This window comes from Panthera tigris, chromosome B2 (assembly GCF_018350195.1).
Source record: "Panthera tigris isolate Pti1 chromosome B2, P.tigris_Pti1_mat1.1, whole genome shotgun sequence".
NCBI classification, from domain to species: Eukaryota; Metazoa; Chordata; class Mammalia; order Carnivora; family Felidae; genus Panthera; species Panthera tigris.
In genome coordinates, this window is record NC_056664.1 from 110262118 (window position 1) to 110280143 (window position 18026).

General features: G+C 36.5%; 1 protein-coding gene and 1 long non-coding RNA gene across 6 annotated transcripts in view; one reads left to right on the forward strand and one right to left on the reverse strand.

The window, feature by feature from the left end:
- LOC122238730 overlaps positions 1-9428 on the forward strand; it is a 67941-nt gene extending 58513 nt beyond the window's left edge. For 3 of the 5 annotated variants that reach the window (XR_006217848.1, XR_006217849.1, XR_006217852.1), the window contains one exon: positions 4511-4633. This is a non-coding gene — a long non-coding RNA (uncharacterized LOC122238730). Of the gene's footprint in view, positions 1-4510; positions 4634-9255 lie in introns of those variants that run through there. The other 2 variants (XR_006217850.1, XR_006217853.1) reach the window with 2 other exon arrangements.
- TRDN (triadin) overlaps positions 1-18026 on the reverse strand; it is a 391552-nt gene that overhangs the window by 93722 nt on the left and 279804 nt on the right. Inside the window, exon 23 of the mRNA XM_042987108.1 lies at positions 4727-4777. Coding sequence (XP_042843042.1) covers positions 4727-4777 — 51 coding nt within the window. The remainder of the gene's footprint in view (positions 1-4726; positions 4778-18026) is intronic.

Consider the following 18026-nt stretch of genomic DNA (forward strand, 5'->3'; position numbering starts at 1 on the left):
CACCTGGAATTTCAAGTTCAAGATGCAGCATATTGATTTAAGTGGGGAGGTGTATATGTTTGCGTGAGATGAAAGTAGTTATAAAACACAAGAATGAGGGAGAGAACCCACAAGACTGCTTTGATATTGGTGGAGAAAGAAGAGGTGGAATGCAAATTTATAATGTATTTGAAAGTCATAAACTCCTCACTTTAAATGTGGTGAAAGTTCACCAAAGTCGGACACTCAACTGACTGAGCCTTCTAGGCCACTAAAATTGATTTTAAAAAAAATGTCCATTTTTGAGAGAAAGAGCACACTTGTGTGTGAGCAGGTGGGGGAGAGGCAGATAGAGGGAGAGAGGGAGAATCCCAAAACATCCCTCACTGACAGCACAGAGCCCAACCTGGGGCTCGATCTCAGAACCATGAGATCATGACCTGAGCCGAAATCAAGAGTCCCACACTTAACTGACTGACTGAACCACCCAGGCTCCCCAAAAGTGATTTTTATTTCCAAGTTCAATAATAGGAAGATGCCTTCTGCTCCCAGGCTGGATCATTTCTTGCACTGATTTTCTTGAAGGTCATTTCCTCTCAGTGTCCATTTTGATTTCAAGGGGTTTTCACCTGATTTAGGAAGTCCACAGGCTGAAGTAGGAAAGGAGTGGGATATCAAATCTTACCCAAACTGTGAAGAATGTTATATAGTAATTCTGTACTTGTATATTAGGAAGGATAAGGATATTGTTGGCTTGAGTCAGCTATTAAGGTATTTTTTTTTTAAGTCATCTGTATTGTTTGTCAGGAGCAAAGCATTGGAGAGCACTTTTTTTGGTGTGATTTTACAAATATGGTAGTTTCTTTGTGTTTGTCCAAGAGCCTACAGAAAAGCTTATGAATCTTGATTATCAAGATCTAGAGGTGCTGGTTGGATCAGTCAGTTAAGCATCAGACTTTGGCTCAGGTCACGATCTCGTGGTTCATGACTTCGAGCCCCACATCGGGCTCTGTGACGACAGCTCAGAGCCTCGAGCCTGCTTCAGATTCTGTGTCTTCTTACCTCTGCCCCTCCCCTGCTCACACTCTGTTTCTATCTCTCTGTCTCTCTCTCTCTCTTTCTCATAACTAAATAAACATTAAAAAATTAAAAAAAAAGATCTGGAACATATTTAAAGATGCTTGGATATAATTTAGAATTCTCAAAGTCATCTGGGCAAGGAGGTTGTGATGGAAAAAAAAAATTCACAGAAGAATAGGAAAATGGTTTCAGGTTTTTAATCCCTCTACACTGCCCCAGATAAAGGCAGTAATAAACTAGGGTGAGTGTCCACAGTGAACTCTAAATCATTGGGGATCAAGGTCCTCAGACAACTTACCTCATCCTTAGCTCTATCTTTTGTTTGTACAGGTGGGAATGGCCAAGAGAAAGCATGTTTATGACAAATAGAAATTGGGGGATCATCATGTGCATGGTCCCAAGCATCAGAATATAAGGAAAGACAAGCTCCACTGAGAATTCTCTGGCATTAGATCCAAACATACACAGGCCTGGGTCACAAAATTAGAAAATACCTCTAACATCCATCATATTACTCCAATACCAGAGTAACCTAAGAGTGCTACTATTGCGGTCTCAGTAGAAGAGAAATTAATTAATCTCTTTGTTGCCTTGTTTGGGTTCAGTCTGCAGTGCCTCAGACCATGGGTGATTCTTCCATCATCATATAAATCAGACTAGCTGTTACAAGTGACAGTAAGATAGAGAATATAACCAATAATAGGCATGTCTAACAGGATTGTCTGGTTTCTTGATGTTCAAGGCCACACAGGCTTCTGCTCTTGCAGGTGTGTTGAGAGGACTTAGGTGAGTCCACTAACCGAGGGAAATCAGTAGCTGAACCAGCAGCAAAAGCCAGCAAGATGTGTCTTTCTCCTGCTCTTTTTTCTTCCCTACACCTCTATCTTCTCAAATAAAGGCACAGTCTAATCATGTTTCCCTAAATCCTTAATTTGCTCATGGCCATCACATTCCCAATAAATGGGGCCTCAAAGGATTTCTGGGTGATAACCCGAGGTTTATGAGTTGTAGCACTGTTTCAGTATGTATTCTAATGTGTACATGCAAGTGGAATTGATGAGACTGGCAAATGTAGGCAAACTTTTAGCAGCTTAATAGAAATAACTCACAAAATACAGTGACTCCAATGCAATAAGTGGATTTTTTAGCAAGTGGAATTGCTGCATTCTGATTCTGCCACAGTTCAGCAGCAGGCTTCAAAGAGCCTCTTCAAATACAGTAATATGGCAGAAGTGTTTAATGTCCCTGAAATATTACAAGTAATGCTGCACTTTATTCTTTGAATTTTTTTGTAATGATAAATTATACTCAGAAAACAAAGGAAAGGTGGTAATAAAATTCTTCTAAAATAGTATCTAACTTATACATAACAAAGACATTTGATGGCATTAACACAATTGAATAATAAGACAGGTGCATTTGAAACAGTTCTAAATCACTAATCATATGCAGTGAACCTTTATATACATAATTTTCTAGTGACGGTGGAGACATCTTGCAAAATACAGGATTTAATGTTAAAGACAAAGTATTCACTAGGAAATTGTCTGAAATTGTACATTAATAACAATAACAACAAAAATAGAAATTACAGGAGTCTGCTTAGTGAAGTGGTCAGTGTGGATTTAAACCCCCCAGATAATATTTTCCGGGACAGATTTTTACAACTGCCATTTCCAACTAGCTTAAGCTTTGGCACAAGTGAAGTCTTTTAAGTAGTAGTTTAAATCTTTGGTAATCATCAGTGCCTCAAAGGTAGTTTTAGAGGTAAGCTCCAGTCTTTCTTTTGAACTGCTTTTCTTGTGAACAAATAATATAAGGCCCAAATATTCCTGTGGCATAATTGTGAACCCAAATAAATGTATCTCACACTACATTGGAAGGAGGGAAGGTTTACTTTGTGCAAATTATGGTTTGCAAATCATATACATATATATTTATATATGTGTGTGTATGTATCTATCTATCTATCGATTCATCATCTAGATATAGATATCCCTATATATCTCCATATATATGTTTGGATTTTCCTGGTAGTATGTTTCAATGACACTTCAGTTCTCACACAATCAAGGAAAATAATCTCATTAATAGTCAGATAAAATGAGAAAGGAGAATGAGGAATCTCTCTCAAAGTACAGATAATCACTGGAGAAAAAATAGACTAAACTCTTCTGTGGGAATTAAGGGGAGCCCCTCCCCCCAATAGCTAAAGGACTAAGACTATATTTACATACCGCAGAGCCAATGTTTCTGAGTCAAATAGATTTTTCAAACTTAGGTAATGACTCTACACTCAAAGAAAAATTGCTTTGAAGAATAAAAATATAAGAACCTTATTTAAGGAGCAGTTATCTGTGTTAAAATGAAGAGATGGACTTTAGTGTCTGAAAGACTGAACTTTGATTCTTGTCTTCACCTCTTACCTACGATTTATACTGAGTATCTTGCATTATCTCTGCCTCAGCTTCCTTGTTTATAAATGATTAAGATCTAAAGCACAACTTGCTAAAGCAAAATGTATAAAGTAGATATCAAAGAGCAGATGCCCTGCTTCGCTCAAACGATTCTTACACATTTGCCTGGCTAATTCCTCATCCTCCTACTTGAATTTAATATAACTTCAGGAAAGCCTCCTCAGATGCCCCACACTTGACTAGAATCCCCCGTGGCAGTCTCTTATAGCACCCTGTATATCTCCTCTATAATTCTTATAGCTTTAATTAATTATGTAATTAATACTATGAATTCCATGAAAGCAAAGACCATGACTTTCTTGTACTCCCTATGTCTGGTGAGTACATGTTCTGATTATCGCATACTAGATGCACAAAAAGTAATTATTAAATGTGGTACTTATCTATCCACATAAATTAATGCGAATAACATTAACTCTTGATGCTTAAATAGGTGGTATTTCAAATAATTAATAAAATACACACACACATATATATGTGTATATTAGATTATAAACATGTAAGTATACGAATTCAGAAGAGAGAATTCAGTGAAAGTTAAAATAGATAGAGAAGGCTTGATGTTTTATGCTTGGAAAGAGACCTGGGATTTAGATGGACATAAAGGAAAGTCAGTCCATTCCAGAGATTGAAATTGCAAAATTTAAATAAGAATGTCATGCTCTTTCATAGTAACATAGAGCCAGACAAGACTCAAGCATACAGAACTTGACTAAGAGTCTTTGAAAAGAACAATTCAGAACTCTAATTCCAGAGTCTTCCTCCCTATTACCGGCTTTGCCGTCTTTGTTCTCCAGTGATTAGCAAGTGTTTGCATAGATTCTGCACTAAATATATATTTTATGAATGCATAGAAAAGAGAGAATCAAAGCACATAGGGCAAGTTCTTTCCATAACTTTTACTTTCCTTCTAACTTTTTCCCCCTCTTCTCATTCTTTAAGGAAAAATCCTCGTTCTTTTTTCTTTCTTTTAGAAATTGTAATCAGAGCACTTTTCAAGTGACAATGAACTAGAAGAAAGTTTTTGAGGGACATAGTTTTCAAATATATGAATGTGACCTGTGAAGTTTGGGCTCACATATCTGCAAAGGAGATGACTCTAATGTACTATGGACTCTTTCAGATAGTTTTGCTAATAAATTTCTAGTATTATATCAAATACTAGTGTTACATCAAATTGACTCTATTACCTTTATCCTTCAAAACTGAGGAAGTCTTCCCGGATTTTTCTTTTTTAATTTCTGCAAGAGGAATCATAGGGAGAAAAGTTTACAAGGAATCACAGAGAGGAAAAAAAACTGCAAGTTTTTCATGTTGTTTTTTGTTTTTTTTTTGTTTTTTTTTTTTACTGAGGCTTAAAGACTCAGAGGGGCTCTGAGTTGATATTCAAGACAGACATATCAACTGGCACAAGTGGCCTCTAAAACACATGCAAAATATGCAAAAGATACAAAATAAGCCCACAAATTATTATCATAATTGAAAGATTATGATAGACACATAAAAGATACAAATAAAATGCTATAGGCTTTGAGGAAAGAAGATATAACAATGGTAGCTAACATTGTCTATACTATATATCATAGGGAATGCTCTCTACTGTTTGCTCATTCAATGTTCATAACAACCCTGTATGGTAGGTAGATCCTGTTACTATTTCTGTTTTTCACATGGAAGGATTAAATAACTTTTCCAAGGTCATGTGGCTCATGACAGGAGACCTGAGATATAACTGATATTTTTCTGTACTCAACCACAAAGGTACTGGCTCTTATAGCTGAATGATAAGATCAGGAAAGGCTTTGGAAGGCAGGTGATACTGAGGGAGACCTTGAAAATGGAAAAGGTTTAGAGAGATATAGATGAAATGGAGAGAAAGACACATTTTAGAAGGACAGCAGAAAGAATGGGGTGGCGTGAGCTGGTCATCTGTCCATTTGCTGAGTCACCTGTAACCAACAGAATGTAATGGAAATTATGCTATGTGATTTCCTGGGTTAATCATGAAAGATCATGCACTTTCCATCTGCTTCTCTAGGGACAGTAACCCTGAGGAAGCGAGTTGCCATGTCAGTAATCCAACTAACACCACCATGTTGGAAAAGCTACATATACACAGCCCAGTCAATAGCTCTAAGACTATGTTTGATTACAGGCACATGAGATACCCAAATAAAAACTGGCTACTTGATCCCTCCTAAAATTCTGACCCTCTATATCATGAGCACAGTAAAACTAGCTATAGTTTTATACTCCCTAAGTTTTGGAGTGGTCTGTACACAGAAACAGCACTTGAAACCACCAGCTAATAAATAGCAAAATATTGCAGCGTGTGATAAGTTCTCCAGCGAAGCTCCATAAACAGTGAAACTCCATAAACAACAGAGAAATGATTAATTAACTCTACTTTATAATTGAGATGGCTTTCATGAGAAGATGCCATTTGAGTATAAGGCTCCTAAATTGAGTAGAGTCTCACTGGTTAGGAAATGTCAATTTAGCAATATAACTGGATGTAGGATATAAAACAGATGAAAAAATGCTGAGCATGGCTTCTGGAGTTGTACATGTTTACGGAAGGATAATCTGATATCAATTGAAATGTAAAATGTAAGAAATAGAAGACTTTGGAGAAAGATATCATGTTTGTTTTGAATATATTTTGTTTCATGTAGCTACAAGACACCCAAAAAAGCAAATGTCTAGCAAATACTTGGAAATACAGGTGAACCACAGATAATTTGCAACTGTTGCAGAAGCAAAGCAACCTGCAGTCTCATTTATAAATGGAAACAAATAATACAATCAGTAAAATGAATTTTGAATGCCCCAACAAATCTTATTTACTTTATTTATACATACTGACCCTACTTAGTGAATAAACTAAGTATACAAAGGCAAAATAAACCAGAAAGTTAAAAATTATTTTCTTAATAATACAGGCAAATTGAAAAAGAGACCAATGGGTTATAATTTTTTACTTGTATGTTTCAAATCTGATCTTATATAAATTGCCAATATTGAAATATTATTCACATATTGGTGGTAATAAACTTAATTTTATAAATTTTGCTTAGCTATTGCAAGATGTTTAAAACTCACACAAACTGTGTTCAAAATAGCAGTGCAAGTCAAGTTTCAAAAACTTACTGGGTAAAAATTGTTTTAAGAGAAACATATTCGATTTCAGTAAGTTCAGGAATTTTTTTTTTGATTTAAGGGCCTAAATATATCTGATCAAAATACACAAAAATAATATACCATTTGCTTTTTCTTCTAACATGGTCTTGTGGAAGATAAAATGTATTTATAACAACAGTGTTTCTTTCTAGAATTTTTTTTTAAATGTCTACAAAACAGGCAAAACAGAAGACTGAAATAATGGATAATATTGTAGCAAAGGAAATCAGCACTAGAGGTTTTCCCTAGCACAAACAAATATTTTGAACCCCAAGCAATGTGTTTAAAAATTTTTTAATGTTTATTTACTTTTGAGAGACAGAGACACATACACAGTGCGAGCATGGGAGGGCAGAGAGAGAGGGAGACACAGAATCCAAAGCAGGCTCCAGGCCCTGACTGTTAGCACAGAGCCCGACGTGGGGCTCGAACTCACAAACTGCGAGTTCATGACCTGAGCTGAAGTCAGACACTTAACTGACTGAGCCACCCAGGCACCCTTAGAGAACTCCATTTATAAGTTTAATGATACCTGATAATTTCCTGGATATGACTATTAATATACATCATATAGCATCAAAAGTATTAAAGTTGTTTCATAACGTTTCTATTCCTTCCTAAAGTGATACAATATTGTTCCTAAAGTGATTTAATTGTGATTAATTGCATGAATTTTTAAAATAGTTAATATGTGAATGATCTACATGCATCTGTCATTGTTTTATGTTCATTTGGACATAATTTTTGACAATCAGAGATATTTTAGAAAAGGCGTTTTATAGAATTTAATACATTTTACAAACTCCAAAATATAAATTTTATGAATCAATACAGAGAAAAGCATTCTCAAGTTCTCTAAATGGTTTAAAATACTATGATTATAATTCCCATGGGGAAAAATGTAGTGTATTGATATTTATTTGATAATAAGTTTTAGTGCTCCTTAAAAGATGTTGTCAGAGTTTAATTTTACTGGGAACACTGTCCATTAACTTTGTAATTAAGTATGACATGATCAGAGGCTGTCTTGAACTTTCTCTTGGTGCTAATGATATATTGAATCATTCCCTATTCTGTGGGCTAAAGAACTTGACAAACATAATTGTAATATTTTAGAATGTTTTTCTCTAAATATCTGTTTAAGTATCCTTAATTAAAAATATTTCCAATTCAATTATATTTATATGTTGGTATCTTTTTTAATCTATTTGTTATTATTTATTTCTTAGCCTTCACATTTTTTTAAAAAAGAATATAATTTTGTAACCAACATTATCATTTACCTCTAATTGGACAGCCTAATTAAAAAGCATAATATAAAATTTGTTTGAATGACATCTGGACAATGTTGTCAGCACTTGGAGACTATGGTGAGGTATTCCTGAAATGATGTAAATAAGGCAAATTAAACTGTTCTTTGAAAGTTTAGCTATATAATCAGTACAGAGTTGGAAGGTTAGTGAGCTCAGAAAGAACCAACCATATAATACTATAAATACACATTCAAAGAGCTTTCTTGCATTACTCAAGCACTGTAGAGATCTAGGCAAACTGGGCTGTGTTAGTATATTAAGACTGACACGGAGCACAGCATAACATTCAAAACAACTAACAGATGTAGAACTTGTTTAATACACATCTTGCAGTCCCCATGGGGGAGAAAGTCTTGTCCAGTGGATTCAGTATTCTTGCTTTTGGCCAGCTCTTCCCTACCATAGTTTAAGTTTTCAAATTATCCTAGTTGAGGGACTCTCCTAAAATCATCTAAATACCTCTTTCCTTTAAATTCTGATTGAACTTTATAATTATGATGATTTTACGCTGTGTAGTTTGGCTACGAAAAGTAGACTCTGCACATACCTTTATATTCCGGCCCTCATTACACGCTACTAATCTGAATACTGATCAGAATTTTGGGAATTACTTCAGTGGGGTGCATTTTAGTCATTTTGGTTCATCTCTGCCCAGCTCTTGCAGAAATATCAGCAATATTCAGTGATTAAAAAAAAATAAATATCACTTCTTTAAATATTTGGGACCCAAGATAAACTAGGACCTCCTAGGCACAGAATTAGCTACTGAGCCCTAAATCTACTACAAAAGATTTTGTTTTTCAAAGAAAACTTTATTAGCCATAAAATTTTTCTCATCTAATAATGTTTGGCCAAGATGTCAAAGTTCTCACATTTGTTTCAAGAAAAAATATCATTATAGGACTGTAATTCGCTTGGGGGCAGGCAAAGCTAAGTCTTGGTCATTCCTGCACTCACATACAATGATACAATGTTATTTTATATTGTTAAGCATTTTACATATGATTTTGTTATGAACTGAATGTTTGTGTCCCTCCAAAATTCATATGTTGAAACCTAAAACCCAAAATAATGGTATTTGCAGGTGGGGCTTTGAAAAGTGATTAGGTCATGAGATCAGAGCCTTTTATGAATGAGATAGTGCCCCTGTAAAAGAGGCAAAAGAGAGCTCATCTGTGTCTCTGTCTCTCCTTCTCTCCCTCTCTCTCTACCAAATCTGGAATGAGGGCATCTATCTGCAAACCAGGAAGAGGACTCTCACCAGGAACCCAATTGACTGGAATATGATCTTGAACTCCCCAGCCTCCAGAACTGTGATAAATTTCTGTGTATGCCGCTCAGTCTGTGGTGTTTTTGTTATAGGAACCTCAAGCTGACTGAAACAAACCTCTTTAATTTCTCACTCATTTCAGTGAGTTAGGTACTATCTACATTTCATAGATTGACAACCGAAGCTAAGAGAGGTAAAAACTTGCCCAAGATCACAGCTACTAAGCAGTAGTGGGAAACTTGAACCCAGACTATCAAACTACAAAGTTAGAGCTAAATACTATGCACTGAGAGAATAGTGGATTATAAAGTAGATAGCATCTCAGATGCCTCCTCAGAATGATCAGTGAGCATGTTTGCATCATAACGTCATATCAATGTTCTCCATAACTACCCATCAGAAGCCATCTGGCACACACTAAGAATTCAGTAACTATTTATTGAATAAATTAATAAATTTTCCAAATTTTGTGCTGACTACATTTTATTAGGAAAATTACCCTTTAACATTTATATTTAAGCCCAATAATCATTATAACCACCTTCTGTGGTTAGTTATTGCCCAATTTTGCAATCCCAACCTGGCTAAGGTATCAAAGTCAAATGAAATTGTTGATATTTGACAGTTTTCCTGGGCAAAAAAAGTGTATATTTCAACCTAATATTTACCTAGCATTTTTTTTCCTGGAAGTTTAAACCTAACACTTTACTTTTTGTTATCAAGAAATTTTAGATGGTGAATTTCCAATGTTAATAATCTGAAACACGTAAGTTTATACACTTATTTCAATGTTTAAAATAATCTCTAATGATCTATTCATTTTTAAATATAATATATTCTATTTTAACTACAATAATATTCACTATCCATAGTCTGTATTTTCTTTTGAACTTCTTTTCATAATTAGAACTCCTCTTCTATAAACACATTTATGTGAGTTCTTAGAAATTAGTCTCATTATAGTTTAAGCATTCAAACATGAAATTTATTTTATGAGATGACACACAGAAATTTTGAAGAAATATAATTGAATATAAGAAAAATGTTAACTTAAAAATTATTAATATAATAGGGGCGCCTGGGTGGCTCAGTCGGTTGAGTGTCTGACTTCAGCTCAGGTCGCGATCTCGCAGTCCGTGAGTTTGAGCCCCGCGTCGGGCTCGGGGCTGATGGCTCAGAGCCTGGAGCCTGCCTTGGATTCTGTGTCCCCCTCTCTCTCTGCCCCTCCCCTGTTCATGCTCCGTCTCTCTCTGTCTCAAAAATAAATAAACGTTAAAAATTTTTTTTTTTAAATTATTAATATAATAAAAAGTAAGCAGGGTTTTGTATGAATCCTCCCATTATTCATGGTATAGAATCTCAAAATATAATACTTTGAAATTCATCTAATGGACTAATTTATTGAGATTTATATGCTTTTTAAAAATTGATGAACTTCAATGATTTTTAGAGCAGATTAATGTTTGCAGCAAAATTGAATGAGAAGTACACAGGGCTCGGACATACCCCCACCCTTCACACACACAGCCTCCCCTATTATCAATATCTCTCATTAGCATGATACACTTGTTATAATTCAATAAACCAATAATGATACATCATTATCAACCAAAGTCCATAATTAACATTAATATTCACTATTCGTTTTGGTCATTCTATTGATTTTGACAAGTTATAGTGACATAAATCTACCATTATAGTATGATAAAGAATAGTTTCACTGTCCTAAAAATCACTATGCTCCACTGACTCATCCCTCTCTCTTCTGAAACCTCTGACAACCAATGAACTTTCTACTATCTCCATAATTTTACCTTTTCTAGAATATCATGTAGTTGGAGTTATACAATAAGAAGACTTTTAAGATTGGCTTTTTTCACCTAGAAGTAGAATTTAGGTTCTTCTACGTCTGTGACTTGATAGCTCATGCATTTTTAGCACTGTAAAAAATATTGTATGGATGTATCAGAGGTTAATTTTCTATACACCATGGAACAATATATCTGTTGGTTTCAAATTTTACCAACTATGAATAAAGCTGGTATAAATATTTGTTTGTATGTTCTGCATGAACATAAGTTCTTAAGTCATTTGGGCATACAATAAAAAGCATGATTGCTGGATCATATAGTAAGATTACATTTAGTTTTATAAGAAACCACCAAACTGATATCCAAAGTGGGTGTACTATTCTGTATTCCCTCTAACAATGAATAAGAGTTCCTGTTGCTTCACATACTCCTCAACATTTGATGTTTTTAGTGTTTTGAATTTCAGCCATTCCAATAAGTATGTAGTGGCATCTCATTGTTTTAATTTCTAATTTCCTAATGTGTGACATCAAACATCTTTTCATATGCTTTTTGTTATCTGTATATCTTCTTTGGTAAAGTAGCTGTTCAGATCGTTTGCCAATTTTTAAAAAGAGTTGTTTATTTTCCTATTGTTGAGTTTTAAGGGTTCTCAGTGTATTTTAGATAATAGTCCTTTATCAGATGTGTGGTTTACAAATATTTCCTCCCATTCTGTGTCTTGTCTTCAAATTTTCTTTTTTTCTTGACAGAATCTTCTGAAGAACAGAAGTTTTTAATTTTGATGAAGTCCAACTTATGAATTTTTCATTCATGGATATTGCCTTTAATGTTGTACCTAAGAAGTCATTGCCAAAACCCAAAACCACCTAGATTTTCTTATGTTATCTTCTAGGAGTTTCATAGTTTTACATTTAGGTCTATGATGCACTTTGAGATGATTTTTTGAGAAGGTTGTAGAATCTGTGTCTAGCTACTTGTTCTGCTTCCTTTTCTCCTCCCCCCTCCCCTCCCCTTCCCCTTCTCCTTCCGCTCCTTCTCCTTCTTCCCCTTCTCCATCTCCTTCTCCTTCTCCTTCTCCTTCTCCTTCTCCTTCTCCTTCTTCTTCTGCTTGTGGATGTCTGATTGTTCTAGCACCACTTGTTGAGAAGGCTATACTCTCTCCATTGAACTGCTTTTGCTTTTTTTTGTCAAAGATCAGTTGACTGTATTTTTGTGGGTCTATTGCTCTCTTCTGTTCCACTGATCTATTTGTCTATTATTTCAGCAATAATAGCAATATTTCTGTGTTGTTTATTATAGCATTATAGCTACAGTTGAAGTGGTAGTGTCATTTCTCCAACTTTTTAATTCTATTGTCTTAGCTACTTTGGGTCTTTTCTTTCTCTATATAAACTGTAAAATCAGTTTGTTGATAGCCATAAATATCAGTTTGTCAATATCCACTGTGATTTTTATATGATTGTATTGAGTCTATAGATCAGTTTGGGAAGAACTGACATCTTATCAATTTTGAGTTTGCCTACACATTAACATGAAATAACTCTCAATTATTTCATTCTTTTATTTTTTCATTTGAGTTTTGTAGTTCTCCTCATGTAAATCTTACAAGTATCCTATTAGATCTATATCTAAATGTTTCCTTTGTTGTTGCTAAGGTAAATGGTGTTGCATTATTAATTTTGTTCACTCCAATTTTTCATTGCTGGCATATAAAAGAGCAATCTACTTTTGTATATTAACCTTGTATCCTGAAACCTTGCTATAATTACTGATTAGTTCCAGGAAGCTTTTCTTGATTCCTTGGAATTTTTTTATACAGATAATCACATCATATGTTAACAAAGACAGTTTTATTTCCTCCTTCCCAGGTGGTAGAGTTTTATTCCTTTTCTTGGCTTATTTAATTAACTAGTATTTTTAGTACAATGTTGAATAGATGTGGTTAGACGTGATATCCTTGCCATTTTTCTCATCTTGGTGGGAAAGCCTTTAGCTGCTCATAGTTAACCCTGATGTTAGCTGTGGGTTTTCTGTAGATATTCTTTATCAAGTTAAGTAAGTTCTGTTGTATTTCTAGCTTGCTGAGAGTTTTTGTTTTTTTTTAATCATGAATGGGTGCTAGATTTTGTCAAGTGATTTTCTGTACCTATTGATAGGATCATGTGTTTCTTCTTTAGCTTGTTGATGTGATGAATTATATTAATTGGTTTTTCAAATGTTGAACTAGCTTTGCATACTGGAATAAATCCCGCTTAGTCATGGTATAAATTTTTTTTATTTGCTGTTTTATTTTATTTGCTTATACTTTAGATTTCCATGCTATATATTTTTTAAGAAATCTCTAATCTAACATTACTTTAAACTTAGAGATATATATACACATGGAAAAGAAAATTGAGGTTCAAGACTCCCAAAGGGGATTTAATTGAGGTAAAACAAAAGCTAATGCCATTTCAACAAACTAGAAATTCTATTTCATACAGTGCTTATCAATGTGACAAAGCGATCCCCCTACCCAAACAAGGACCTTTGTCTATTTAGATTCCTTCACTTGGGACTTCACTTAAAAGGAGGATACATTTTTTGTATTTTATAAAGATTAACTCAATCTATTTAGTAGACATTTATTCAGTGCCTCTTTTATGTTGGGAGCTGGGAAAGCACAAATGATTGCACTGAGTTCATTTAATGCCAGAATGCATCAATATGGATGATACAGACACATACACAGGGCACTGGGCCCATAGCATATGGATTAACAAACTCTAGCTGATGGAATGAGAAAAGATATCACAGAAGCACTGCCATTTGCAGTGGATTCTGAAACTGGATAAAGGGTTTGTCATCAAAGAATTGGAAAGCTATCTCCAACATAAGCAAACCATGGAGGGTGAAAGTTCATGTGGCTGGATCTCTGGATATACAAAGTCAGGCAAAAGCAGTGAGAAAAAGCTTGAAAGTCACACTGAGAATTGGTGATGAAGGGATCTACAGTATCCTACTAATGAATTTAAATTTATAGCCTTCCAATGATGAAGAGTCTTTAAAGATGCTAAATGCAAACATTCTTTCTGGTATCATGTCAATGTAATTAATCAAGTTTTGTTCATAAAAGAATATTATACATACTAAACTAACAATACATAGAAAGTCATTGCAATTTTGTTTGGAAATAGTCCAAAACTGAAACCACCCACAGTTATGTTCTCCACATTCTCCTGTCTCCAGAGACAATATCTTCTGTTTCATTTTTTATAGTTTCTTTTGTGTGTGTGTGTTTCAAAGGCATAATTTCTACATCTTGTGTGCCATTGTTACTGATACCTTTGGTTAAATCACATTTAGAGAATCTTCATGTCCATAAATTAAATATCCAATAGCATGCTTTGCTCCAGAGATGTATTTTTTGATTTTTAAGTATTATTTAGGTGTATATTTTGAAATATAAACAGAATAAATACTTAAAATAAGATAATTCTTTTTAATAGATTTATATAACGTTTTTATTTTATTTTTTTAATGTTTTTATTTATTTTTGATACAGAGAGAGACAAGTATGAGCAGGGGAGGAGCAGAGAGAGAGGGAGACACAGAATCCGAGGCAGGCTCCAGGCTCTGGGCTGTCAGCACAGAGCCCAACGGGTGCTTGAACTCACCGACTGTGAGATCATGACCTGAGCGGAAGTCGGACGCCCTACCAACTGAGCCACCCAGGCGCCCCTATATAACATTTTTAAACATTATCATTTTAGAATCTGAATCTGACTTCCTTGCATATACTTTTGTACAGATTGTACTTGCAATCAGAAAAATAAGTCTATGCTTCAACATTTGGAGCAAAGAGGAAATATCTCAAGCATAAGAGATATTTTTTACAGATGAGAAATAAACAATATTATGACTGGAAGTTCCTCTAGAGATCGCTAAGTGAAATAATCTTGGCTTAGAAAAAAAGGCTAGAGGGGGGTTCCGGAAGATGGCGGCGTAGGAGGACGCGGGGCTCACAGCGCATCCTGCCGATCACTTAGATTCCACCTACACCTGCCTAAAGAACCCAGAAAACCGCCAGAGGATTAGCAGAAGGGAGTCTCCGGAGTCAAGCGCAGACCAGAGGCCCACGGAAGAGGGTAGGAAGGGCGGCGAGGCGGTGCGCGCTCCACGGACTGGCGGGAGGGAGCCGGGGCGGAGGGGCGGCTCGCCGGCCAAGCAGAGCCCCCGAGTCGGGCTGGCAAAAGCGGAGGGGCCGGACAGACTGTGTTCCGACAGCAAGCGCGACTTAGCGTCTGGGAGGTCATAAGTTAACAGCTCTGCGCGGAAAGCGGGAAGGCTGGAGGACAAAGGGAGGGAGAGCTGCTGAGCCCCCGGACGGCAGAGCTCAGCTTGGCGGGGAACAAAGGCGCCAGCGCCATCTCCCCCGCCCATCCCCCAGCCAAAATCCCAAAGGGAACCAGTTCCTGCCAGGGAACTTGCTCGCTCCGCGCAAACACCCAACTCTGTGCTTCTGCGGAGCCAAACCTCCGGCAGCGGATCTGACTCCCTCCCGCTGCCACAGGGCCCCTCCTGAAGTGGATCACCTAAGGAGAAGCGAGCTAAGCCTGCCCCTCCAGCCCCCGTGCACCTTGCCTACCCACCCCAGCTAATACGCCAGATCCCCAGCAACACAAGTCTGGCAGTGTGCAAGTAGCCCAGACGGGACACGCCACCCCACAGTGAATCCCGCCCCTAGGAGAGGGGAAGAGAAGGCACACACCAGTCTGACTGTGGCCCCAGCGGTGGGCTGGGGGCAGACATCGGGTCGGACTGCGGCCCCGCCCACTAACTCCAGTTATACACCACAGCACAGGGGAAGTGCCCTGCAGGTCCTCACCACTCCAGGGACTCTCCAAAATGACCAAACGGAAGAATTCCCCTCAGAAGAATCTCCAGGAAATAACAACAGCTAATGAACTGATCAAAAAGGATTTAAATAATATAACAGAAAGTGAATTTAGAATAATAGTCATAAAATTAATCGCTGGGCTTGAAAACAGTATACAGGACAGCAGAGAATCTCTTGCCACAAAGATCGAGGGACTAAGGAACAGTCACGAGGAGTTGAAAAACGCTTTAAACGAATTGCAAAACAAAATGGAATCCACGATGGCTCGGCTTGAAGAGGCAGAGGAGAGAATAGGTGAACTAGAAGATAAAGTTATGGAGAAAGAGGAAGCTGAAAGAAAGAGAGATAAAAAAATCCAGGAGTATGAGGGGAAAATTAGAGAACTAAGTGATACACTAAAAAAAAATAATATACGCATAATTGGTATCCCAGAGGAGGAAGAGAGAGGGAAGGGTGCTGAAGGGGTACTTGAAGAAATAATAGCTGAGAACTTCCCTGAACTGGGGAAGGAAAAAGGCATTGAAATCCAAGAGGCACAGAGAACTCCCTTCAGACGTAACTTGAATCGATCTTCTGCACGACATATCATAGTGAAACTGGCAAAATACAAGGATAAAGAGAAAATTCTGAAAGCAGCAAGGGATAAACGTGCCCTCACATATAAAGGGAGACCTATAAGACTCGTGACTGATCTCTCCTTTGAAACTTGGCAGGCCAGAAAGGCTTGGCACGATATCTACAGTGTGCTAAACAGAAAAAATATGCAGCCGAGAATCCTTTATCCAGCAAGTCTGTCATTTAGAATAGAAGGAGAGATAAAGGTCTTCCCAAACAAACAAAAACTGAAGGAATTTGTCACCACGAAACCAGCCCTACAAGAGATCCTAAGGGGGATCCTGTGAGACAAAGTACCAGAGACATCACTACAAGCATAAAACATACAGACATCACAATGACTCTAAACCCATATCTTTCTATAATAACACTGAATGTAAATGGATTAAATGCGCCAACTAAAAGACATAGGGTATCAGAATGGATAAAAAAACAAGACCCATCTATTTGCTGTCTACAAGAGACTCATTTTAGATCTGAGGACACCTTTAGATTGAGAGTGAGGGGATGGAGAACTATTTATCATGCTCCTGGAAGCCAAAAGAAAGCTGGAGTAGCCATACTTATATCAGACAAACTAGACTTTAAATTAAAGGCTGTAACAAGAGATGAAGAAGGGCATTATATAATAATCACAGGGTCTATCCACCAGGAAGAGCTAACTATTATAAATGTCTATGCGCCAAATACCCGAGCCCCCAGATATATAAAACAATTACTCATAAACATAAGCAACCTTATTGATAAGAATGTGGTCATTGCAGGGGACTTTAACACCCCACTTACAGAAATGGATAGATCATCTAGACACACAGTCAATAAAGAAACAAGGGCCCTGAATGATACATTGGATCAGATGGACTTGACAGATATATTTAGAACTCTGCATCCCAAAGCAACAGAATATACTTTCTTCTCGAGTGCACATGGAGCATTCTCCAAGATAGATCATATACTGGGTCACAAAACAGCCCTTCATAAGTTTACAAGAATTGAAATTATACCATGCATACTTTCAGACCACAATGCTATGAAGCTTGAAATCAACCACAGGAAAAAGTCTGGAAAACCTCCAAAAGCATGGAGGTTAAAGAACACCCTACTAACGAATGAGTGGGTCAACCAGGCAATTAGAGAAGAAATTAAAACATATATGGAAACAAACGAAAATGAAAATACAACAATCCAAACGCTTTGGGATGCAGCGAAGGCAGTCCTGAGAGGAAAATACATTGCAATCCAGGCCTATCTCAAGAAACAAGAAAAATCCCAAATACAAAATCTAACAGCACACCTAAAGGAAATAGAAGCAGAACAGCAAAGGCAGCCTAAACCCAGCAGAAGAAGAGAAATCATAAAGATCAGAGCAGAAATAAACAATATAGAATCTAAAAAAACTGTAGAGCAGATCAACGAAAC